The sequence below is a fragment of the Aotus nancymaae genome, unplaced genomic scaffold (assembly GCF_030222135.1).
Source record: "Aotus nancymaae isolate 86718 unplaced genomic scaffold, 86718_ANA_hifiasm-v0.15.2.pri h1tg000059l, whole genome shotgun sequence".
Classification (NCBI taxonomy): domain Eukaryota; kingdom Metazoa; phylum Chordata; class Mammalia; order Primates; family Aotidae; genus Aotus; species Aotus nancymaae.
Window position 1 is genome coordinate 30,858,331 of NW_026988473.1, and position 25,145 is coordinate 30,883,475.

The following is a 25,145-nucleotide window of genomic DNA, read 5'->3' on the forward strand; positions in this document are numbered from 1 at the left end:
TCTCAGAATCACATAGATTCAGAGAATCCTGAATAGGAAGAATTTCAGATGTATAAGATGAATGGTGAAAGAATAGAAAAATATCCACCAGCATTGACACTTTGGGGTCAAACAATCTATTTTGATTTCTTCTCTTCCACTTATAAACTATGTAACCTTAGGCAAGTTATTGAAACTCTTTAGCTCTCTGTTTCCTCATCTGTGAAATGATAAAAATAGCCATTTATTAGGACAGGTGGAATCAAGAAATGTGGTACTATCTGCTAGGATCTGAAGGTTTTCGTCCCCCCAAAATTCATATATTGAAATCCTCACCCCGACAGCGCTGATATTAGGAGGTGGGGCCTTGGGAGAAGGTTAGGTTATGGTGACAGAGCCTCACAAATGGGATTAGTGCCTTTATAAAAGAGGCTCCCGAAAGATCTCCTGCCCCTCCCACCATGAGAGGTTTACAAGAAAGAGACATTGTTTATGAGCCAGGAAGTGCCCTCACCGGACCCTGAATCTGGAGGCACCTTGAAATTGGACTTCTCAGCCTCCAGAGCTGTGGGGAACAAATTTCTGTGGATTGTATGCTATCCAGTCTATGACATTTTATTATAGCAGCCTAAAAGGACTAAGATATCGAGTATAAAAACGGTTTCATTTTCTAAAGTGTCTTATTTTCACCCAAATTTTGGCTAATAGCCAAGGTTTAGCAAACCATATTAGTTTTCCAAATTTATCCAATTTTAGAGCTGTATATTTTTTCAAGAAAGTCAATGATATCACCATAAAGATGTTTTGAAGCAGGAACCTCAGAAATATGTGAACCTATGAAATTCAAACCAAATATAATCTAGCCTTTGTTTTATGTAATTTCAAAACTGAAAAAAGTTAAAAAATATATCAATATACTAAAATATCAAAAAGATGAAAGCCTCTTAAATATCCCTGTATCACAAATGATTAAGAATATCCAGCTTTATAAAAGATACTATCAAGTATCAGAAAGTCATTATGCATTTATTTTGGGCATCATTATTTCTGGAAATGACATAGAGAAAATGTTGAGGTGTGTGCTGGGTTCCCTTTTGTTTGGCAGACACCAGTTTCACATTCCCTTCTTTCACACCACAGAACTGAGAGTCCTGTGAGGGTAAAAGGGAAGAACAGGAGCTGCTGATGCTTATTTTATTTTGCTAGCACTGTGTTATAAAGTTAATGATATGCCTTTAACTGCCTGACAAGTTATTTAACCCAGCTACAGCTATTAAAAATTCCTATTCATTTGACCTAGAATGGAGTTCTAGCTATGAAACAAAGGATGACAGAGAAAATTATTCAAATATTCTCTGTGTAGCTTATAAAAAACAGAAATTTAGTTCTTACAGTTCTGGAGGATGAGAAGTCCAAGGTCCAATTTTCAAACATGCTAAGCTCTTTAAAAGCAAGTAACACAAATTGGTAACTTAATTACAAGTGCCTTATTGTTATTACAGAATGTTGGACCCTCATGGTAAATTACCACACACAGGCCATGCTACGTTTATCTAAAGGAGGTTGACATCCATGAGAATGGTATGGAAGATTCTCCAGGGAAGAAATAAAGATGTGGCTGTAAGTCACCGCTGTTTGCTCTCCTTTAAAGATATGAAAGTTCCCAAGAGCATGAGTTTCAAACAGGCCACTCTACCCTTGACCTTTTATCCTCAGATGAGTAGAGCTAATTTTCCATCTAGTCACTACCTGGTATTCACCTAATGGTCAACCATGTGCAAAAAGAGAAAATAACTCGCATAACTGAAAAGTCCAGGTTTGACTTCAGGCATAACTGGATCGAGATGCCCAAATTCTATCTATCTTGGTCTCTGGCTTCCACGTTCATCTATGTTTTCATTCTAAGGCAGATTCTCGTTTAATGCCAAGATTAGCCACCAGTAGGCCCAGTCTTAAACCTATAAACTTAGCAACCCTCACTGAAAAAAAGCATCACTTTTTCCCTAGTCTCAGTGATTGAAGTTGATTGGCTTTGATTGACCTGGCTAGTCATACGCCCACCCTTATAACATTCACTAAGGCTAGTGAGATGCTACACTCTCAAAGGCTAGGACTTGGTGATACAACTGCCCTACAACCACAAAGTAAAGCCAACTGCATCTGAACCACATGGGCTGAGTACAAGGGTAGTTTCTCAGTGGGAAACTGCAGAGTGCTAATTCCAGAAGGGAAAATGATACTGGGCATGTAAAACACTACCAAACTTTAACTGATGTGGTGGAAACAAAAATAAAAACAAAAACCCAAAGCAGATTCAATAATTTTTCAAGCAGTGACCAAATGGATTTGATAATATGAACAAGAGAAAGGAGTAAAAAATAACTGACTATGTATCTTATTGACTCATCTAAGGCTAGATACAGCAAACAATCTAATAAAGTGTTTATAATTTCTTTGATTTTTAGAGCCAAGACCTGAGAACGAAGTTGAAATAGAAATTAATTAGGTCACTGTATTAGTTGGGGTTTTCCAGAGAAAAAGAATCAATTACATATGTCTGCCTGCCTGTCAATCTATCAATCTATCCATCCATCCATCCATCTGTCATCTATCAATCAAGAGGTGTAAGGAGCCTCTGAACATGGGTTGTGGGTATGTCACACAGTGTAAAGCTTGGTTTGTCAAGGATTTGTAGCTGTGCACTAACCCTAAAATCTATGTGTAGTTCTTTGACACAAAAAGATACAAGGAAGAAAATAAGCATGGTTTTTCAATTATAGCTTTTGGGGATGAGTTGGAAACTTTTACTGAAAAAAATTAGAAAATCTTTCCTTTTCAACATTTTCTATAGGAAAGTCTATTGTCCAATTTAGAGATGTCATGAGCTATTTTGGAATAATAAATTTATTTTCATACACCCAACTCTAAGGCCTAAATTTTACAGAGAAATTTTCTTTGCATAGACTCATTCACTAAGCCACAAATGACTAGATGCTTGCTGGCATTTTTTTTTTTTTTTTTGAGACGGAGTTTCGCTCTTGATACCCAGGCTGGAGCGCAATGGCGCGATCTCGGCTCACCGCAATCTCCGCCTCCTGGGTTCAGGCAATTCTCCTGCCTCAGCCTCCTGAGTAGCTGGGATTACAGGCACGCGCCACCGTGCCCAGCTAATTTTTTGTATTAGTAGAGACGGGGTTTCACCATGTTGACCAGGATGGTCTCGATCTCTTGACCTCGTGATCCACCGCCTCGGCCTCCCAAAGTGCTGGGATTACATTGCTGGCATTTTTTAAAAACCTCAATGATATCAAAATTCACTAAGCAATCCCGAATACCTCTCTTAATGCCAAAATTCAATTTGTATTTTATCCAGAATCTCGTAGTCTCCATTTACATGGTACCAGTACTACCACTATTGCTTACTTTATCTTATATGACACAATAAACAATTTAATTTTCAATTCAAGCCCAAATCATAAATTTGGTGTGCGAGAATATAGCAAAAACCAATGATTTAAATTACATTTTTCAAATTCTTCAATGTAACTGATTGCTTATTGTTAACAAAGGGAAATTTGTTAAGTTTAGTAATGTTTGCAAACATTAGTTTTAATAAGTCCATTTATTTCAAAACCATAGGGTAGATAGATTATGGTAAGTTGTTTTTTTTTTTTTTTTTTTGAAACAGTCTCACTCTGTCACCCAGGCTGGAGTGCAGTGGCACAATCTCAGGTCACCACAACCTCCACCTCCCGGGTTCACGTGTTCTCCCGCCTCAGCCTCCCCAGTAGTTGGGACAACAGGCATGCGACACCACGCCTGGCTAATTTTTGAATTTTTAGTAGAGACAGGGTTTCACTATGTTGGTCAGGCTGGTCTTGAACTCCTGACCTTGTGATCTGCCCACCTCCGCCTCCCAAAGTGCTGGGATTACAGGTGTGAACCACTATGCCTGGCCAGCAACTCTTCAAAAAATAAAATGTTTGTTTGCTTGAAATGACATGAAATCAAGTTTCTAATCACTGTATGTTTAACAAGAAATCATTCCCTCAGTTTCAAGGGGGAAAACAACACATTTTTGTTGTGGCATTTCATAGAACTGTAGTACTTCCAAATTGAAACACCTTTTGTATTTGAAGGTGTTTTATTACTATCCCAATTGAGTTAATAATCTGCTTTATCTAGTAAATTTTCTGTATTTTTCTAAAAGCTAAATAATCTTAATAAGATTAGTCAATCCTCAGAACTATACCATTAAAAACACACACTGGGACATATACTTTGCTGAAGGCTATTACCTTTCAAACTAAGTGTTCAGTTGTGTTTCGTGATTTTAAAAAAAGTAGATAAAAGCATTACTTCCCAAGTACCTCCACTTTATAAAAATAAGTGAAAAGAGACTCAGAATTGCCTGTGTACATTTCTGTATTCTCACTCATATTCTTGAAACTTAACACCCAATATGGTTGACTGCTGTTGGGCAAGACCTAAGAATGATAGAGAAACCATTTGATTTTCAAAAACATCCACTTCAGCAGGCTATGACGTAATTACATGTTCACAGTTAAATTTATAAGAGAGTAAAGGAAACTAGTAATAGCTGAGGGCAGTTTATTTTCATGAAGATACCAGATGTCAGTAAAAACTTAGGCAATGTCATGAATTTTGCACAAGAATGTTAAGCTATAAGCAGGGCAACCATAGTGGAGGTAGAAAACCTCTACCAAAATCCAGTCCAGATAAGACATCAGTTTTCTACACTGTGACTCAACGTGTAATCACCTTTTGGAGGTGGAAGGGGTATATGAGGCCAGTGGGATCTTATGTTTCAGGGCAGTCATAGCTCTTCTCAAGGACTGAACTGTTCTGGTTTTGTTTTTCTTTAAAATAGCCACCCACAACACTATTTAACAAACCAATCGACACTTTAGCCAACCTCAACTGAAAAAATAAAATGGTTTACAGAATATTTCATACTACCCAGGCACTCTCACATGTTCAGGAATTTTGAACATGGATATTTGTGAGTACATGAATGCAGGTATTTTTCTGGGAAGTTAGTTCATAGTTTTCATCACCTTCTCACAGAGGTCTTTAACTTCCAAAAAGTTAAGACCATAATAAAACTCACTACAATTATTTTCTTATTAATAAATCATTATGGGTATTTCAAAATTCACTTGCTAAAAATTACTTGCTTGAAACCATGCCAGGTAAGCAGTTTTAGAATAGACTGTCAGGTTGTAGAACAGCATGTTATATAGAACTAAACATAATATTTTAAAAATAGAAGAATCCTGTATATGCTACAAGGTAAATAGCTATTTCCATATTTGTAAAAAAAATCATCAGATAACATTTTATACAAATATATACATGCATTTCTACCTTAATATTTGTGATCAACATTGTGTGAGACCAACATTTGTGATCTAACTTCTCTACTAGCATCTACACACAAGAGAAACTGTTTATAAAACTTTGCTTTTTAGATTAATAGAATTCTAAAGTAATTTAGTCACTTGGAATATTTAGGCACAATATAAAGAGGTTCTAGATGATTTCATTATATTGGTTATTTCTGTAATTTTATATTACAAAATAGTAAGTAGGCTCATTACTTTTTCCAAAACATAGCTTTATTACAGCTTTACTGTAAATCGGATATATCTTTCTCTGTACACATTTTGTATGCTCATTAAGTTTAGTTCCCTAAATGGGTATGAACAAATATTGGCAAAATAGTTCAAGAATATTTTCCTTTGAAAAACTTATTACTATGTCTTTGAAAAATAACAGGTCTAAGAAATGCTGCAACATGGCAATTTTAAAGTCACTTATTCCATAACAAATATTCCTATTTTAAGTAAAAAACCTAAGATTTTAATTTGTCCCTATGAAAAGCCTAAGCAATGTCATACTTAGAAAAACTAAAAGATGGTAGAAACAATGAAGATCTAATGATCCTGATGTTCAGATAAAACTGGAGCGTTTATATTCTCAATCACAAAATATTTCCTTAGAGAAAAGAAATCTAGCCTCTGACTTAAGTGAATAAAGCTGAACTAGTATTTTTGCCAGTGCTCAGGTAAATCACACAGATCAAAGAAGCTAACTGTACTTCTGATAACAGGTGAGTGAACAGGTGAATGTACAATCAAAACTTAAAAATGATATGTAATTCCAAAGTTGAACATGCTATTCCCTCAAACTAAAAGCAGTCATTTTAAAAATATAAAACAAACAAACAAACAAAAACCCTCTGATGGTCAATTCAAACTGGCTGTATAAATTGAGTTTTAATGGCTACAAAATCTTTCAAATTGCTAAGAGCACAACTGATTAAACTGAAGGACTGTATTTAGGGTGGAAAAAAACCCCAAAACCTAGTTCAGTGGCAATGTCCTATGTGATAAAAAGCTTTTAGACAAAATGACAGCTGTCTTTAAAAAAGTGCAAAGAGATGATAACATTTCCCCATCTTCCAAACAGCATCCAAGCAAATTCCATCAAGATGCAATCCATTCCCAAGTAATTTATTTATACTCTATATTAACCACTGTTTCTCTTTTTCATCTTCACTTCCTAAGGAGTCTTTTTATAATCCTAATCAACCACCTCCCAAATTTTAATACCAGGTATATTAACTGTTTATGTACAGTGTGTATATTCATGTTTATAGATATTTTTGTCCCCCAGAATCATTTTGACAAGGAGCACGTGGTACAAACAATGAAAGGTTTATAGTATTAACATGTTTTTATTTGAATAAGTGGGGAGAAGAGAAATATATTTCAGCACTTAGATATGTAGATTATTTCCAAAATAGTTTAACACTCAACTAGTCAGTTCTGTCAAATCAGTTTTCCCTGAAGCAGGCATTGTTCCCAGGTACAAGCAGTCCTCATTTTGCACGGTATTGTGGTACCATAAAAATGGCCATGCAAAACACTCTTAATAATCAATGGGGAAAATGACTGTTCCATGACCTTTAAAATTCTGCTAAAATATTAAAAACTCTTAAGATCACTTGTAAATATAGGAAAAAAATACAAAAAAATTTAAAACTATTTATGTAGTACACTGTAATTTAAAACATTAGAAACAGAATTACACTGTTTTATTTCATTGTAGAAACTAAGTAGTTTGAATAGGGCTTGCCTTTTCTTCTGCCAAGTAACTTATGGTACTGAGTAAGCATCTTGTCTATTCATGGCAAACTCTCATACCACCTTTTTAAAGTTTGGGTCAGCTTGCCCCTTTTATTGCTTGTGCTTTTGAAATATTTCTGTATTCACATTAAATATTCTTTAATGCATTTTTCCCTTCCTCTGGGACATAGTTTTTTTTCCTGTTGCCCAGGCTGGAGTGCAGTGGCGCGATCTCGGCTCACTGCAACCTCTGCCTCCTAGGTTCAAGCGAATCTCCTGCCTCAGCCTCCCGAGTAGCTGGGATTACAGGCATATGCCACTATGTCAAGCTTATTTTTTGTATTTTTAGTAGAGACAGAGTTTTCACCATGTTGGCCAGGCTGGTCTCCAACTCCTGACCTTGTGATTTGCCCACCTCAGCCTCCCAACTATGTGGCCCACCTAAAATCCTTGGCTCATGGATTATAGGTGTAAGCCACTGCACCGGGACACATTTATCTTTATTGCAACCACTTTTCTTACATGTATTGATAAGTTTGCCTTCACTAAGCTCCTATGAATGCATAGCAGCAAGAACAACATTCCCATGATCAGTGACTTCTATAAATTCATTTATGTTTGATTCAAACTTCACTTCCAGTGTTACCATTTTTCATTGCTTTGCTGTACTTTGATCTTTGTTGGCTGATTGTTCCCTTCTATAAAATGTCAAGTGGATGACAAAAAGACAGCATAACTACGTGCTCTACTGTGAGTGAACTGAGTAACAGATGCACAGGGACCAACCACTGGAAGAATTTGAAAGAAGTAACATGACTGGTCACTGATCATGAAACATATCTGTTACTTACATAGTGATCTGTAGACTGAAGAACTAGCAGAGAAGTTTGTACCTCATGTAATTACTCATAGTTATACTATGCTAACTAAAATTTTAACTTAGATTTAAACATCACCAGTTTCCTTTCCTTCCTGGTAAGGAAACTGGTGGTGTTTAAATCTAGGTCATTGAAATTTGTGCCCATGGGAACCATGCAAAGTGAGGACTGCCTACACTCTACTTGTTTATACTGATCCAGACAGGCTTAACACTGACTACTGAGAAATAGCCTATCTAAATTTATATCAAATAGTGAATAAAACACCCAAGATGAAAAATTACTGCACATTGAGGTGGTTTCAAAATCTCTGTCATTTGACAATCAAGCTTAAAATGTATCTTAGAGTGACAGAATTTTAGAAATAAAGACCTTCAAAGGCCCCATAGTTTGATACTACAGGTTATCCAGCATGTTTATTATGAATTATTTCTCCTCCTTCAATTTCAATTTGCTCATACAGCCACTTGCGGTCACAGCGGCATTCAGCTCCACATTTGGTAGAACCACAGGCAGGACAAGCATAGAAACATCCTAAGCAATCTTCATCGAGGCAGTCACAGAGGTCCATCCCACTAAAAATGAGGAGCCCCTGGCTATCATAGACCTTACTCTTCGCTGGTATCACCTGTCTGTAAAATAAAACACAATGAATTATACCTCATAAATATGTTTTTTATTTAATTGAAAATACAGTACAAAAAAATTAAAGAAGATAAAATATTTTGAGATGAAGTCCTGCCAAATGATCTATCATTTATCAGGCTCAAGGCTTATTCTATCATCAGCAGTAAATGAACTCCATTTAAGAAGAGGAGACGTAACTCTAGAGTGTTGAGACAAATCCAAAAAGTCTGATGTGCCTCCTGAAGTCCATTTAAAAGTCACCTCAGCAAAGGAATGAACAAGAGCTTTGTCCAAAAAATAAGTATAATTTTCCCTTTACTTTAAACGAATGAAAATGAATGATGGGTTAATAGTGGTTCATTTTATTGGCCACCAATCTCTTCACTGTTTTATCAACACAGTTTTATTTGTATTACAGTATGCTGCCCCTATAGATTTTTACACTGCAATTAATGTTTCTTGTTCTTTAATGGACTCTAGTAAATTTGGCCTAAAAATATTTAAATGACTCTATGGTAAACTAACAGATAGAATAAATGGTATATACAGAAATGGTTGACTGAACTTAAAAATAATTCTGAATGATTATGCTAACATTTGTTTTAAAGAGTCATTTATAAACAATTTAATTCTCCATTCATTCTGCTAACTACACAGAACTGCATTTCTATTTCAGACATGTAAAAACTAAAAACCTTGCATTCCCATAAAATGTAATTACCTTTTAGCTGGCACCCATAGAACAGAGATATATGAATTACAGGCACACTTCAGAGGTATTGTGGGTTTGTTTCCAGACCACCACCAATAAAGTGAGTCACATTTTTTTTTGGCTTTTCCAGTGCATACAGAAGTTAAACTTACACTATAGTCTATTAAGTATGTAACAGCCTTATGTCTAAAAAAAAAGAGTATGTACCTTAATTTAAAAATATCCTATTGCTAAAAAATGCTAACAGTCATCTGAGCCTTCAATGAGTTGTAGTTTTCTTTTGCTGGTGGAGGATCTTGCCCCAATGAGGACAGCTGACTGATCAGGGTGGTAGTTGCTGAAGGCTGGGGTAGCTGCGGCAATTTCTTAAAATAAGACTACAGTAAGGTTTGCTACATCAGTGGACTCTTCTTTTACAAAAGGTTTTTCTGTAGCATCTGATGGTGTTTGACAGCATTTTACCTATAGTAAAACGTTTAAAATTGGAGTCATCCTCTCAAATTCTGCTTCTGCTTTATCTACTAAGTTTATGTAATCTAAATCCTTTGTCATTTCATTAATGTTAACAGCATCCTTATCAGTAGATTCCACCTCAAGAATTCACTTTCTTTGCTCATCTAAGAAGAAACTCCTCATCCATTCAAGTTTTATCACAAGATTGCAATAACTTAGTCACATCTCCAGGCTCCACTTCTAATTCTAGTTCTCTTGCTATTTCCACCACAATTACTTCCTCCACTGAAATCTTAAACCCCTCAAAGTCATCCACAAAAATTGGAATCAACTTCTTCCAAAATCTTGGATGGTGAATCCTTTCCGCAAGGTGTTCAATTTACTTTGCCCAAATCTATTGGAAGAATCACTCACTGTCTATGGCAGCTCTGGCCTCACAAAACGTATTTCTTAAATAACAAGACTTGAAAGTCAAAGTCCTTCTTGATCATGAGCTGCAGAATGAATGTCACGTTACCAGGCATGAAACATTTATCTCCTGGGACATCTCCATCAGAGTTCTTGAGAGATCAGGAACATTTTCAATGAGTAGTAACATTTTGAAAGGAATCCTTTTTTCTAGTCAGGAGGTCTCTTAAGTGGGCTTAAAATATTCAGTGAACCATGCTGTAAACAGATATGCTGCCATCCAGGTTTTGCTGTTCCATTTATACAGCACAGGTAGAGTACATTTAGCATCATTAGGACTCTAGGATTTCTGAAGAGGTAAATAATTGGCTTCAACTTAAAGTCACCAGCTGCATTAGTCCCTACCAAGAGAGTAGGCCTGTTCTTTGAAGACTTGAAGCCAGGTATAGACTTCCACTGTCGAGCTATGAAAGACAGCATCTTCTTCCATTAGAAGGCTGTTTGTTGGTCTGTAATCCTAGCACTTTGAGAGGCCGAAGCAGGCAGATCATGAAGTCAGGAGATGGAGACTATCCTGGATAACTGATGAAACTCTGTCTCTACTAAAAAGACAGAAAGTTAGCTGGGTGTGGTGGCACATGCCTGTAGTCCCAGCCACTCAGGAGGCTAAGGCAGAAGAATCACTTGAACCCAGGAGGTGGAGGCTGCAGTGAGCTGAGATCGTGCCACTGCACTCCAGCCTGGGCAACAGAGCAAGACTGTCTCAAAAAACAAACAAACAAACAAAAAAGCAGCTGTTTGTCTACACTGAAAATCTGTTGGGTAGTGTAGTCAGCCACCTTCATCAATTACCTTAGCTAGATCTTCTGGATAACTTGCTGCTTCACCTTGCATTTTTATGTTATGGAGATGGCTTCTTTCCTTGCCCTCCTCATAAACGAACCTCTGCTAGCTTCAAACTTTTCTTCTGAAGCTCCCTCACTTCTCTCAGCCTTCAGAGAACTAAAGAGAGTTAGAACCTTGCTTTGGATTAGGCTTTTGCTTAAGGGAATGCGTTATAGCTGGTTTGATCTTCTATCCAGACCATTTAAAGTTTCTCCATATTAGCAATAAAGCTGTCTTGCTTTCTTATCATTTGTGTTCACTGGAATAGTACTTTTAATTTCCTTCCTGAACTTTTTCTTTGCATTCACAACTTTGCCAACTGTTTAGTGCAACAGGCCCTGCTTTTGGCTTCTCTCAGCTTTTGACATGCCTTCCTCCCAAGCTTAATCATTTCTAGCTTATTTTAAAAAATGAGACACTTGACTCTTCATTTCACTTGAACACTTAGAGGCCATTGCAGGGTTATTAGTTGGACTAATTTCAATATATTTGTTTCTCAGGAAATAGGGACACCAGAGAAGAGGGAGAGAGTCTAGGGAACAGCCAGTAGGTGGAGCAGTAACAACACACACAGCATTTATCAACTAAGTTCACCACCTTACATCGGTGTGGTTCCTAGTGACTGAAAACAATTATAATAGTAACACCAAAGATCACCATTAACAGATATAGTAATGAAACCGTTGGAAATATTGCAAGAATTATCAAAATGTGACAGAGATAGAGAGTACATGCTGTTAGAAAAATGACACTAGTAGACTTGCTTACCACAGAGTTGCCATAAACTTTCAATTTGTTAAAAAAAAAAAAGCACCTTGTAGAGAACAATAAAGTGAAGCACCAATAAAATGAGGTATGCCCATATATAACAACAATGCTTTTCAAATAAGTGAATTATCTTAATTGTAATTATTTTAACTCTCATGCCAAAATTACTTTCTTCAGTTTATTGCTACCTTCTTAGAAACAAAGTTCTGGAATTGACAGGGATACCTTAATTTTATATGAATAAAAACAAAGGCCTTCATAGGTTTTTACTAATTCCATATTATCCAATTTAAAATATAAATCCAGAAAATTCAAAATTTAAGAGAAAAATAGGGGAACGATATAGATGTGAAGTAGCAAGTTAACATGTCTTCAGTAACAGCCTACCTGTCTGAACCAGCAGTTGCATTTTTTGTAAGCCTTCTTTTTTCTCTTTTACCAGTTTCTGGAGCAAATTCAGTTTGCCTTCCTGGATTTGTAAATTGTAATGACCTCAAAGCTTTCGCAGTTCTTCCCTGAAGAAAGGTAAACAAATTATCAACTCAAGTCTGGACATCAGACGATAGATTAACATTTCATTTAATGTTAAAACAGATGATTCCCTAACCTGGAAGACAGTCTGGAACACACAAAAAAGAAAACAAGGGCAAGAAAATTTACATGGCCCTAGACCATATTCAAAGCTTACTGGTTAATGTATTAGTAACATTTCCATTATTTGATTTTAGTCTCTGGTGTATCAGGAGCAGAAGAGGAAGGTATTGTGAAAACTGCAATGGCTGCTGCCAACACCGGCGAGAAGGCATGAAACAGGCTGTATATCCCAGTGGCACGTAACAGATTTCCTAAGAATCTTGGGTCCTTATTATTGTATTTTATATATTTCTAAGAGCAGAGAATATGATTTCAAGTTCTAGAATAATATTATAATCTTTTTTAAAAGCTTTGGCAAAAGGAAATTTTGGTGTTTAAGGGTTTATGTTTGTTATTTGGGGAGGAAAGAGCCTCAGTTGATACATTCTATAAGAACATTGGATAGATAAGGTGAAGACATCTACAGTGACACTATCAGCAAGTATCTAGTATGAATTGAAGATAAATTGGGCCCTAAAGATGTGCCACTGAAAAGAGAACAACAGGAAAACAGTATGATTTCAAATTTCAACTATCTTTTAACTTGGTTTAATAAAAAGGAGAAAATTGAGAAAAGTATTCCAGCAGTAAGAATTATAAAATCATTACAAGTACAAATTCTGAGAAGTGCTTTTTTGACATACTTTTCCCACACAAAACATGGCTTTATGAAATCTTAAGTTGTTCTGATATGGTTAAATATGCATGTAGGCATGTAAATAAGGAATACAGGTAAAATATCTAAAACTTTACAATGTAAAAATGTATTTTTTTTTTAATCACAGGGAGTCCTAAAATTAGCCTTGACCATACCAAGTAGGAATTCAGAGCTAGAAGCAATGAAAACTCACAAGCATTTAAAAAACTCAAGAATGGCATCGTTTCAAAGGAGAAAGAATGAAATAAAAAACAATTACTGTTAAGTCACCTCTCCAATGTTCCTTTTAAAGGAATGATTTCCAAGTCCTTCATAAAAAGGGGAATTCATCCTGCTACAAAAGACCCTTGCTGGTTGCCATGTCCCATGTAGTTATACAAGGTATCAGAAAAGAAACTAAATCTTGGCTTGGCCAGAATGTTCTCAAACCTACTCCTAAAGTCTTAGTACTAAAAGTTGTAGCTTAGAGTCTTAAGCATATTTTATTATTCCTTTCACAGGCCTACTTCCTTTATTCCCCAGTCCTGACCTTCAGTATATGTAAATCATATTTAGAAACATCATTCACTTTCCCCCTCCTTTTAATTCACTGTACACTAACAAATACGGTAATAATGTAACTATAGCTTCTTTACAGTTAAGCAAAATCTTACATGGTAGAAATCACATAGTAGAAAAAATAACTGCTATACATACGTCTGACTCAGGTTTCCTTCTCTGGCGGTCTTCAGTATCAACATCCACACTTCCGTTGATTATCTGTGTGCATTTTGGACAAAGCTTCCAACCAGGTACAAGCTGTCTTCCGAATTTTGCACTCAGAAAAGTGGCATCATCTAAGTCAATTACATGCAAATTCTTTTTTGCTAGTTTTTTGTGTATGTTAAATGGGTCACAACATGACTTCTGTAAATCCTCAAATCTGTCAATGTAAATTTTTACATGATGAAAGCAAATTGTATTGTTCCCAGAAAGTGTCATTCCAGTTCTAAGTTGAAGTAAAAGCATATCATTTGATGACAATTCTTGCAAAGTCTTAAAACCTGTGTGACGAGTATAGTATGTTTTATGGCACTCATTTGTAGTACGAAGCTGGACTCCAACTGAACATGGATCCATCATTCTTGATTCTAGCAAATTTTCCCTGCTTTATTTTTGTCTAGAAGTCTAGGTCATGGGCTGATCACCCTAGAGAAAATATTAAAGAGAATCAAATTTGCGCTGCAAGTTTATCTAGGAAACTGAAAACATATTTGATAAAATTCAACACCCGTCTAAAAGAAAATAAGGAAAAAAAAAAGGTATTTACCAAAGTCCTATTATAAACATTTAATAATTAAACAGAAGCATTCCCTGTAAAGCCAGAACTTCACCAGAACACCTGCTATTACAGATATTTAGGACCATATAAGAATTAAAAAGGAGGAAATAAGAAACATTATCCAAAGATGATATCAACATCTACATGAGAAATACAAGAGGTTTAACAAACTGTAAGAACTAGTAAGAGAATTCACCAGGGATGCTAGAAACCAAAAAACACTGTATCTTACAAAATATGTGAATCTTACAAAAGACATACAATAAGACCTTTATGGAGAAAATTATCAAACTGAAAGACAAAAATCAATACCCTAAATAAATGCAGCTATATATCATGGAGTGCTTCACTATAAAAAATATGTCAGTTCTCCAGGAATTCATCTATAAACTCAGTGCTATTCCAATCAAAGTTCCATCAGATATTCTACTCCCACCCCCTTGGAATTTAGTAAGCTGGTCTAAATGAAAGAATAAAGTTCTAAGAAAGCCAAGATAATGTTGTAGGAAAATACAGTAAGATACTGTACTATAAATCTATTCTAATTCAAACTGTGGTATTGGTATAGTATAGACAAAAAGATCCATGAATAGATGAGGGCTAGGTATATGACACATGGTACTGTTTAATCAATGGGTATCACACATAAATGTAGAAGGGAATTTAACCAGTTAACTATATGGAAAAAGAATTAGATCTCTTCTGCACAAACAAAAATCAATTACAGGTGGATTAAAGAATTAAACATGGAAAGAAAAACTAAACATATTTATGAGAAAATAAAGAATGTTTTCTGACATGGGAGTAGGGAAGAATTTCAAACAAGCAAGCAGGTACCAAAAAGAAAAAAAAGATGGATACATTTGATTATATGTACAATTTACATATTTCTGAATAACTAAAGGAGAAAACAATGACACTTGAAATGCGTTGTTAGGATTATGATTGCAAATGTTCAAGTAACTCCTCACTTCTAAAAATCAATTAGAAAATGACAGTCCACTGGAAAACTAAACAAATATAGCTAGGCAATTCACAGAGAAAGAGAACAAAAGCCAATACATGCATACAAACTCTTTCCATCATAGTTCCTAGAAAAATCCAAATTAAATATCATTTCTTAAACATTTGCTTGAAATCAATTTAAAAATCTGATATCTGCTGGTTAAGATGTGGCAAACTCTTATGTGCTACTTATAATAACTTTGGTAGGAAGGTAAATTGCTGCAACTGTTTTAGAATGTTTTGGCAATTTCTTCTAACACTGAGGAAGCACGTACCTTGGGACTGAGCTCTTTTCAGTTTTGGGTGTCAGCTGGAGAAATATATCTCCAATGTGAGCACAAGTTATAACTTTCAGCATTCACTGTGAAAGATGACAAATAACCTACTTGTAAAGGATGTGAACTTATTACTCATACAAGGGACTCCTACATGTTACAACAGTTAAAATGAATAAACTACATGAATTACATGAATAAATCTCAAAGACAATCTTAAGTGTAAAAAGTTGCAAAGGTTATATAGTATCATCATTAAAGGTAAAATTAAAATAAGATAGTATATAAGATTTATAGATGAAATGTGAATACATACTAAAATATACATGAGTGATACTTCCAAAATTTACAGAAAATAAGGCTTGGTGACATGTACATAAGTGCCTCACTACTGTCCATAGTTTCTATTTGAAATTTTTCATAAATAATATTTTTCAAAGCAAATAAACAAAACTAATTTGAATTCTCAAGAAAAGATACAATCAATGCAAGTCATTAGGAAAAAAACTGCTGTTGAGAGAAAATGTGAACCACTGAAATCTGAGTGGTAGTACTGTGAAATCTAGGATTCAGCAATTTTACAAGTGTTTTTAAGCTTGGAGCCAAATTAAAAAAAAAAGAACTGGAAAGAAATCTTAAACACTTTTTGATGTGGTTTCTTCAGAGAAAAACAATAATCAGCAAAATTATATAAAAAGAAAAGACCCTGGCCTCAGGTAACAAAAAATGGTGAATAAATGTCTGTTTGTGTTTTAGGTCAAAATACTATATTTAGAAAGTTAAAAAATAAAATACACTTTACAGTGTTAAAAAATGTTACGGAACATTTTAACTGAAAAAATGTTTTAAAGCTGATTAAAACAGAGTATATTTATATTCATTTATTCTGTTTTAGCCAGATTTTACAATGAACTAATATAGGCCCCAGTCAAATCAGACAAAATGGCTTCTATCACAGTATTAGAAAATTTTTTATAGCCAGGAGCTATGGCTCCCGCCTATAATCCCAGCACTTTGGGAGGCTGACGTGGGTGGATCACTTGAGGGCAGGAGTTCTAGGCCAGACTGGCTAATACAGGGAAACCCCATCTCTACTAAAAAAACAAAAATATTAGTCGGGTGTGGTAGTGCAGCTACATGGGAAGCTAAGGCATAAGAATCTCTTGAACTCAGGAGGCGGAGGTTGTGGTGAGCCGAGATTACATCACTGCACTCCAGCCTGGGCAACAAAGTGAGACTCTTGTCTCAAAAAAAAAAAAAAATTTTTTTTCCTTCAAACAGATAATTGGATTAAGATAAATTAAGGACGAAAAAAAGCAAACTAGAGGTCAAGTTACAAAACAACAAACTATGTGGGAATGTATCTTAGCAAATAAGGGAAATAAATAATCTGGCTCTGACTTTTCTTAATACAATACAAGGGAAACTAAATCAACTATTCCTCAGCACTGTACAGAAAATACTTAATATCTTGTTAATGCCACAGATTCTTTACATTTGTAGGTAACTATCACTAATTTTTAGCCACAGATCTATAATGGAATTTTTTTTATCATAAAGCTATTTCCTAGTATTCTAAACTTGGGCTACTTCAGCCATAATTGATAGGAAAAGCATCTTGGATTTAGGAATATAATTACTTTAGAAACCTTATCTGTCCATAGTAATAATACATTTTGACCCTTTAGGCTAATTTCATTTACCCTATTAATTTTAATTTTAGGTAAAAAATTCTTTTCCTTAGTTATTGGGGAGTCTCTGTTCCATTAGTTTCCTTTAATCCTGACTAAATTACTACAAAATTCAAAAGAGTTCATCATGATTAAAGGAAACTAATGGAACAGACTCTGTAACTTGTGTCAGTGAAGTTGAATATCTATTTTTGAAATTCCTGGCCTCAAGTGATCCTCTCACTTCAGCCTTCTGAGCAGGTGGGTCCTGTGATTTGTTTACAGGAAGTTCAGTTTTTTCTTAGTAACAGGCAGCACACTGAGCTGGCACCAAAGAAAGATCTCTACTTACTAGATGTAGAAAATAGGGTCACCAGATTTGGCAAATAAAAAACACAGGATGTCCTGTTAAACTTGAATTTCAGACAATGAATTACTTCTTTACAGGATCAGCTCATTTTAAAATTAAAATACCTATCTGATAAAAGACATCATCAACTGTGATAAAAACTAAATTTTACACAGATTAAAACTCAGCAGTAAACTAATCCCACTCGCTTGAGTAAAAGTGCTCACACCTAAGTCAAGGTAGTTCTATACTTAGTCTTCCATAGGTTAGCTTTCTGATCTACGATTAGGCAGTTTGTTCACGTACTGTGGAAGAGTCCAAGTCCAGCCAGCTCAAGGCACACTAAATTTCAGACACTGATCATAAGTGGTCACTGTCTGCCTTCTAAAAATTAACCATCTGGTTGTTCCTCCTCTGTTATATTCCTCAATGTCCTCATTTCTAGCTCTTTCTGTCTCCCTCCTATAAGCTAAAGTTCTGCTGTAGAGCTCTTTGGATCTGTTTCCTAGCAACTGTTTTTGCTCATTTTGGTCTGTGTTCTGGCAATGTGGCCTACAATTTATATTTTATTTTCCTCAAATGACAGTCCAGCAACTTCATGTTGTTCCTTTTACCTACAGTACAGTGCTAAGTTCTTCCATAAGGATGATTTATCTGGCCCCTTGCTTAATTAACATGGCCAGAAATGCATTACTATTTACTACCCCTGAATCAGCAATGGCATCAGCTGAGACCTCAGTAGAAATGCAGAATCTCAGTATCAGCCCCAGACCCAAAGAATCAGGATCTGCATTTCAAAAAAGATCCCCAGGTGATTTGTAAGCACATTACAGTTTGTCAGGTACTGCTTCAGATAATTCAATTAAAAAGATTTAAATTTGAAAAGTTTTGATATCTTCTATATTTTATAGGCAATGAATTACTTCTGTATTTTATAGAAGATATCAAAAAAGAATAAGAAAAACACAGATATGTATCTGCCCTACAGGAAGTCTAACCTAGGGAAGATTATTGGGGGAGAGGAGATTTAAACTTGATGAACTAAGGACAGAGAAAAACATGTGCTTCAATAGAAAACTGCAGTTAAGAGCACAGCCTTTCAGGTTTTCACATTCTGATTATATGGAAGTCTGATTCTTTCAGCATCTTGGAGCAATTTTACAACTGTCAACTGTAGATAACCAACAGCAATGCAAAATACTTGTCTGTATTCTTGTAAATTCTATCTGATGAAGGTTCAATGGACTTTGATCTCACCGTGGAAGCAGCCAATTTTGCCTTCACTTGCACATTTATTTCAATATTCCTGCTCTATAAGCATGGCTACCTTTTATTGTTAAACTGGTTATAGCATCTTACCAGTTCCTATGTTAATAAACTTTTAACACAAGAAAAGATTTATTTGCTCCAGTCAATCATTTTGGTCAGTATAAAACCTAGTATTTGTCATGGGAGAAGAAAAAAAATCCAGCTTCCTACAACAAGCAAATCAATAACCAAAACCCCAGTCTTCGAAATTCACCATGGTATAAATAAAATCCAGGTGTTCAATACTTTTCAATGTCAAATAATAAAGATGCTTTTTGACAAGTTGAATTTGCTTGAGCCCTGTGCTGGTTCTTTGTCATAATTTAAAAAATTCTCCCACTCTTGAGTTAGGTAAGACTCAAGGATTCCTCCTTGTTTACCTATGACCAGGCAAGAGACAGGCCCTCCAAATTCCCATTTTTTGCTTCAATTATGAATTTATGAATAATATGCTGAGCTGCTTGGCCCTACAGATCAAATGGAACAAAATACTCGTTAATTGAACTTTAGTTTCTCTCCCTCTCCCAGGTCCCTGAAGTTTGGCCAACTCTCAGCCAGAGCCAGGGAATAAATTTCTCAGATCTACTATTAGATCAAGCCACCCTTATATCCTACTTCCTCACACCAATTCTTTCTAGCAAGTTCACTCCTTGGAGACTCCTGCAGATCTTTTGGTTCTACCCATTGCAAAAGTCCCTTTTCTCCTCCTTCAATAACCCTTTTGAATAAAGTCTCTCCTAAGTCTGGATTTCTTATTTGACATTGTATTTTAAAAATTCTGCATAGGAGAAAATTCAGACTTTCTCCTGCCTTAGGATTGACATCACTTTAGTGCTTAAATATAGGATGTTTTGTGATTCTAGGATTAACATTTAATATTTTTGTAGCACTACCAAAGAGTCAAAAGAGAATGAAATAAATGTAGAATAGATTGATTAGACCTGTTCTACTACCTTAGGTAGCAAACAAAAGTATTTGTTCCTCATACAATTTGAATGCTGCCAGCTCAGGGAATTATCTAGCTTTACTTTATAACATCTATAGTTTTAATGAGTTCTTAAGAATTATCTCCTGCTAACCATTACCAAACGGTAAGGAAGGTAGGTTAGATTAATTGAGGAAGATGAGACAACTCACACGTGGCCATGATGCTTGCAAGACTTCCCAATAATGCAAGGTCTAGGACATTATCACAGGGGTTTCGAGGTGTTAAAGCAGAACACCCTCACCACCACTAACAAAACAGCAGAACAGTCACTAACAAAACAACAGCAGAGGGAATTTAGGATTAATCAGGGAACTCACTTTTTCTCCCTAAATTTGTAGGGGAGATGTGGCACTACCTGTTCCAATATGTTAATTTCCCTTCACACAGTTTTTTAAGTTTGTTACCAGTCTCCTTACTAGTGGGAAAAGTTACATTGAGAGGAAATTTAACCAAACAAAAAATTCCTTCGTTTTAAGTCAACTGATGTCTCTTTTATGAAAAACACGAAAAAAAAAGTTTTCATGAAATGTTTTATGAAAAAAAATTAAAGGCTTTATTTGGCATAGGGTCTTACGACTTATAAGGCGTCTTCCCAGACGATCTCTTATTTAATAAAAATATAATTTATATCTACCCCTACCTTCCAAATTAGCTTTAGTTACGGACACATACATCAGTCACACATCTTGCAATTGAACTTTTTGTGCGTGTCATCTTCAAATACTACCTACATAACATGGTAATTGGCATTAATCAAAGGGCCCAAAGGAGAAGAGGAGAGTCTCAATCCTCAAGATCTTGGCCCAATAATAAAGGTAAAGACAATTTGGCTGGCGCAGTGGTTCATGCCTATAATCCCAGCACTTAGGAAGGCCGAAGAGGATGGATCACGAGGTCAAGAGATCCAGACCATCCTGGCCAACATGTGAAACCTCTTCTCTACTGAAAATACAAAAATTAGCTGGGCGTGGTGGTGCACACCTGTAGTCCCAGCTACTCGGGAGGCTGAGGCAGGAGAATCGCTTGAACCCAGAGGTTGAGGTTATGACAGAGCGAGACTCCGTTTCAAAAAAAAAAAAAAGGTAAAGACAATTTAAAACAAAAATATAGTCCGTAACATCATTGAAAAGATTTGGTTCAAGTGCTGGTAGTTAGGACATGCCAGGTACAGTGCTTAGGGCAAACATCATTTCAGGAACCTTGAAAGCCACTCTGAGGTTAAGTACCGTCATTCTCATTTACAGATGAAGAAACTGAAACCTTCAACTGTTATCATGCCTGACACAGTGCCCAAACCCTGCAGTGACTCCCACCCCAACCCTGTAAGAGGCCACAAACATTTCATCCTTAGTCCACGGCTATTTACAAATGACTAAAACCAGCAGATCGGTCCAATGGGCATCTACTAAGTTCATGGTATCAGGATGGAAAAATAAACATTAGCCTCTGTCCTCAACGGCCAGGGTTGAGAGGATTCGGATTTGACAAATTAAAAACAAAAACAGCAGAGATATAGGCCGTCTACGGGGTTCAAGGCCACAATCACCCTAAGTACTTCCACTCAAAATCGTAGCTTTGAAGGCCCTGGGCCTACTCGACAGGTGACAACCCTCGGAGAGGTCAGAGGCGGCAGAACTTGTGCTGGGCTTTGACCCAAGGCGTCGCGGGGTAGGGGTAGAGGTGGGGTGAGCGGTCCCGGCCAGCAACTGGAAATCCCCCTACGCGTGCAGGCCTCCTCTTCCACCTCCTCTCCCCCGGGTCCCCAGTGACGCTGCCGGGCTCCCTCGCCACCCAGGGTCCCATCTCAACTCACCCGCTCCTCCCCAGAGCCTCCCCCACTCTCCTTCCACCTTAGCTTGAGCTCTCCTCCGCCCGGCGGGGCAAGATCCGCGTCCTTGCAAGCCACGCTCGCCAACCGGCTTCCCAACCTGTCCCCGTGCTACCGCTGAGAGGACAGCAAAAGCGGGCTAGAGAGGCTCAGCACCACCACAGAGAGATGGCCGGGAGAAGCCTAGAGCGAACCCGAGATTGGTGGCCTCCGGAGGCGGAAGGGGCGGGGCAGCGTGAACTGGTATATGATTGAAGGCGAGGCAAGAGTTGCTCCAGATGCTGTTTTTTGCAGTACTCCTATAGGTTAGGGATTTGGGAGGTCCTTCGGGGCCGTCTCTTATAAGACGCAGTTCCCACTAAATTGGATTGTATTTGTAACTCACTACACCTGTGCGTGATAGTAAGCTTTTGCACTCAAATACCCCTGCCCGTGAAGGAGAGTGAGTGAATTAAAAGGATCTGAAGAACGGACCCTTTGTTTAAGGTCTCACATTTTATTTCTTTCATTCAAGCGAAATATATTCCAAAATGCATCTTTCATTGTAAGCTATAAAAATAGCTATTACTTCGAGTAAAATGTAGGCTCCAGGAAGTTGCTTGTAAATTTTCTTGGGACAGAAACAGTATCTTTCTTTTTTTCATCTAGAATCCTGGAGAACTGAAAGTCTCGTAGACTGAAGATTCTTGGCCTTTTAATTATCTTAAGGTCGGGATGGGGGAAAAAAAACTGGTGAAAAGTGTGGAACAAGCAAATAAGACAAGCTTCACTAAGGCTCAAGCTTGCTAGTAAGTCTCTGCATCTACTGTAAGCTGTTTTCTGCAGCGAGTCTGTGGTCCTCCCACCTCTTTCATACTGCTCCTAGACTAGGCAGGCGTTTGATGCCTAGAACGAGGGAATGACAGAAAGGAAAAAACAATGGATAATTTCTTCAACTTTGTCTGCAGGAGATTACATTCTATAATTCTTAGTTTATTTTGTGTTTGGTACTTGCTTAATGACTAGACAAAAGGAATAAAATTTATGTCTGCTTCCAAGGAGCTCACAGACTAGTGAGAGAGGAATAAACAATCACAGTGTGGTGTGAAAAGTGTCATAACAGAAACACATGAATATAAACAAGATAAAATGAGAGGGGCTAAAGCAGGAGCATTCTGGGAGGAGATTAATTCCTGCATGGGACTCAGGTGGGAAACGAATTTGATGCAATGGTGGCTTCCTGGTAAACTAGGCAAGCTATTCTAAAGGTAATGAAACAAGGCTCACAGACTACATTAAGATTATTAAATAATATAGCCTATTCAATTTAAGTATCCAGTGAAAAGGTGAAAGAGTTATGGTAAGTGGGCACACTTAGAATAAGGTGCAAGCAAGTGGAAGGACACCTTCACCTGAATCATGGGTTGAGTAATGTTCTTATATCTTATCTGCCACAACAGCCTTCTCCACTGATGGTATACTTAAGAGATGAGGTGTCAGCAAAGAGGTCTACAGGTGCAAAGTGCTTTGGGCCAATGGTACACACCTGCTTTATTGGACAGAAGCAGGGAAGTATGCCTGGTCACAGCCAGAGCTTCCTAGGTAAGTTGTTGAACAGATACAGGTTTTATTTGCATTTCCTTGGCAGAGCACATATATGACTATTCTAGGTGTGACCAGTGGGTGGCTGATTTAGGGGTGACATAGTTAATAGCCCAGAGATGTCATGATTGCTCAAAGCTTAGTTTTTCCATCCCTTTTTGGCTATCAGTGACTCTATTCTATCATATTTCTATTTAACTTTGGCATGTCTTATAGTTTACTAACTTACTATATATATTTTACATAATCCTGCCTATGTTTCACAAAGTACATGCTTACTCATATTCTATATTTAAAATATGCTAGGAGTTTTGCATTTATCTCATAAGCTACTAGCTTACTTACTGTCTATAGTTAACACTTCTTATGACTTTCATCCATCCCTGAAGAAACTGTAAAACCTTTCAGTATGGCTAGAGTGGAAAGCTGGAAAGGCGTGTAGATAACAAATAATGCCCTTTTTATGCCATATTAGAGATACTGAATTTTAACCTGTGAAAACTGTAAAACTATCAGGAGTGTAGAAAATAGAAGAGAGATGCAGTCCTGGGCAAGATAGCCAGGTGGAAACTCTTGCCGTAATGCAGATGATTAAGAAGAGGGCCTCCATCAACTAAGGCAGTGGCTCTTTGGGATGAAATGTGATTCCCTCCCACTCACCTCCTTCCACTGGATTTGGTAATGTATAACACGTTGTTGTTGTACTAGCAGGGGTTGCTACTAGTATCTAGTGGGGTAAAGGACAGGGTAACCACTAAACATCTAGCAATGCACATGACAGCCCCCCTCCTCCATCAACAAAGAACTAACTGGCTCAAGATTTCAGTAGGGCCAAGATTGAGAAACTGTAAATGAAGGACATTTAAAAGGCAGAGAGGATAGAAGTTAAGCAAGCAGAATTGGTCAGATTTTTTTTAACTGATTACATGTAGGGGTTAGGAAGAAGTAATGAATTATTTCAGGTTTCTAGCTTGGATAACTGGGAAGTCCAAAGAAGGAAAGGGCTAGGGAGACTAGAGATAAGAATTTAAATACTGAATACACTAAGTTTTCTCAAACTTAGCAAGTGTACCTCCAAATGAAGATAGGGAGTTGGAAGAAGGGAGCAGAATATGAGAAAGATCTGAGCTGGAAAATAAGAATTTTGGGAAATATTAGTCTGTGAGTGGTAGTTCTATCCTTGGAGGTAGACAGGGTAGGGAAGATGAGTTACCCATGGAATATATAGGGTAGGGTTGAGTGAGAAAGAATAGGGCTAAGGATTAATCTAAATTTCTGGGCTCTCATTCTATTTTACTGAATCAGAATCTCTGTTCTTCAAGCCAGTCTACCAGATCATATTCTCTGCAGATAAGATTCAAGAATCTGCACTTTTGGCAAGGAACCCAGATGATTTTGCAGCACACTATGATTTTAGAACAACAGAATTAGGCCTCAGAAGAGAAGTCTAAGAAGGAGCAGACAGCAAGGTAGCAAGAAAACTAGGGAAGCATAGAGACCCACAAACCAAGAAAGGAGAGAGTTTAAACCAGACCCTGTCAGTGCAAGAGGTTGCTAGAAAGCAATACTGGCTAATAGAAATATAATGTGAGTCAGTTGTACATTTTCTAGTAGTGATATAAAAAGGTAAATGGAAGCAGGTGAAATTAATTTTAGAAATATAGCTTG

The 25,145-nt window shown here is 36.8% G+C and overlaps 1 protein-coding gene across 4 annotated transcripts; it reads right to left on the reverse strand.

Annotated features, from left to right (window-relative positions):
- Window positions 1-6,714: 6,714 nt before the first annotated feature.
- ARL14EP (ADP ribosylation factor like GTPase 14 effector protein) lies at window positions 6,715-22,030 on the reverse strand. Of its 4 annotated transcripts, XM_064365073.1 has the most exons (5): window positions 21,882-22,030; window positions 15,754-15,839; window positions 13,849-14,340; window positions 12,249-12,376; window positions 6,715-8,640 (listed from the first exon to the last, which is right to left on the reverse strand). In XM_064365073.1, exons 3-5 carry the CDS (start codon window positions 14,272-14,274, stop codon window positions 8,412-8,414), a joined length of 783 nt encoding a protein of 260 aa, XP_064221143.1. In that variant the 5' UTR covers window positions 14,275-14,340; window positions 15,754-15,839; window positions 21,882-22,030; the 3' UTR covers window positions 6,715-8,411. The 4 variants fall into 4 exon arrangements, with proteins under 4 accessions (XP_064221143.1, XP_064221142.1, XP_064221141.1 ...); XM_064365072.1 differs by lacking the exon at window positions 15,754-15,839; XM_064365071.1 differs by lacking the exon at window positions 15,754-15,839 and having other exon boundaries at window positions 21,919-22,026.
- Window positions 22,031-25,145: the final 3,115 nt, after the last annotated feature.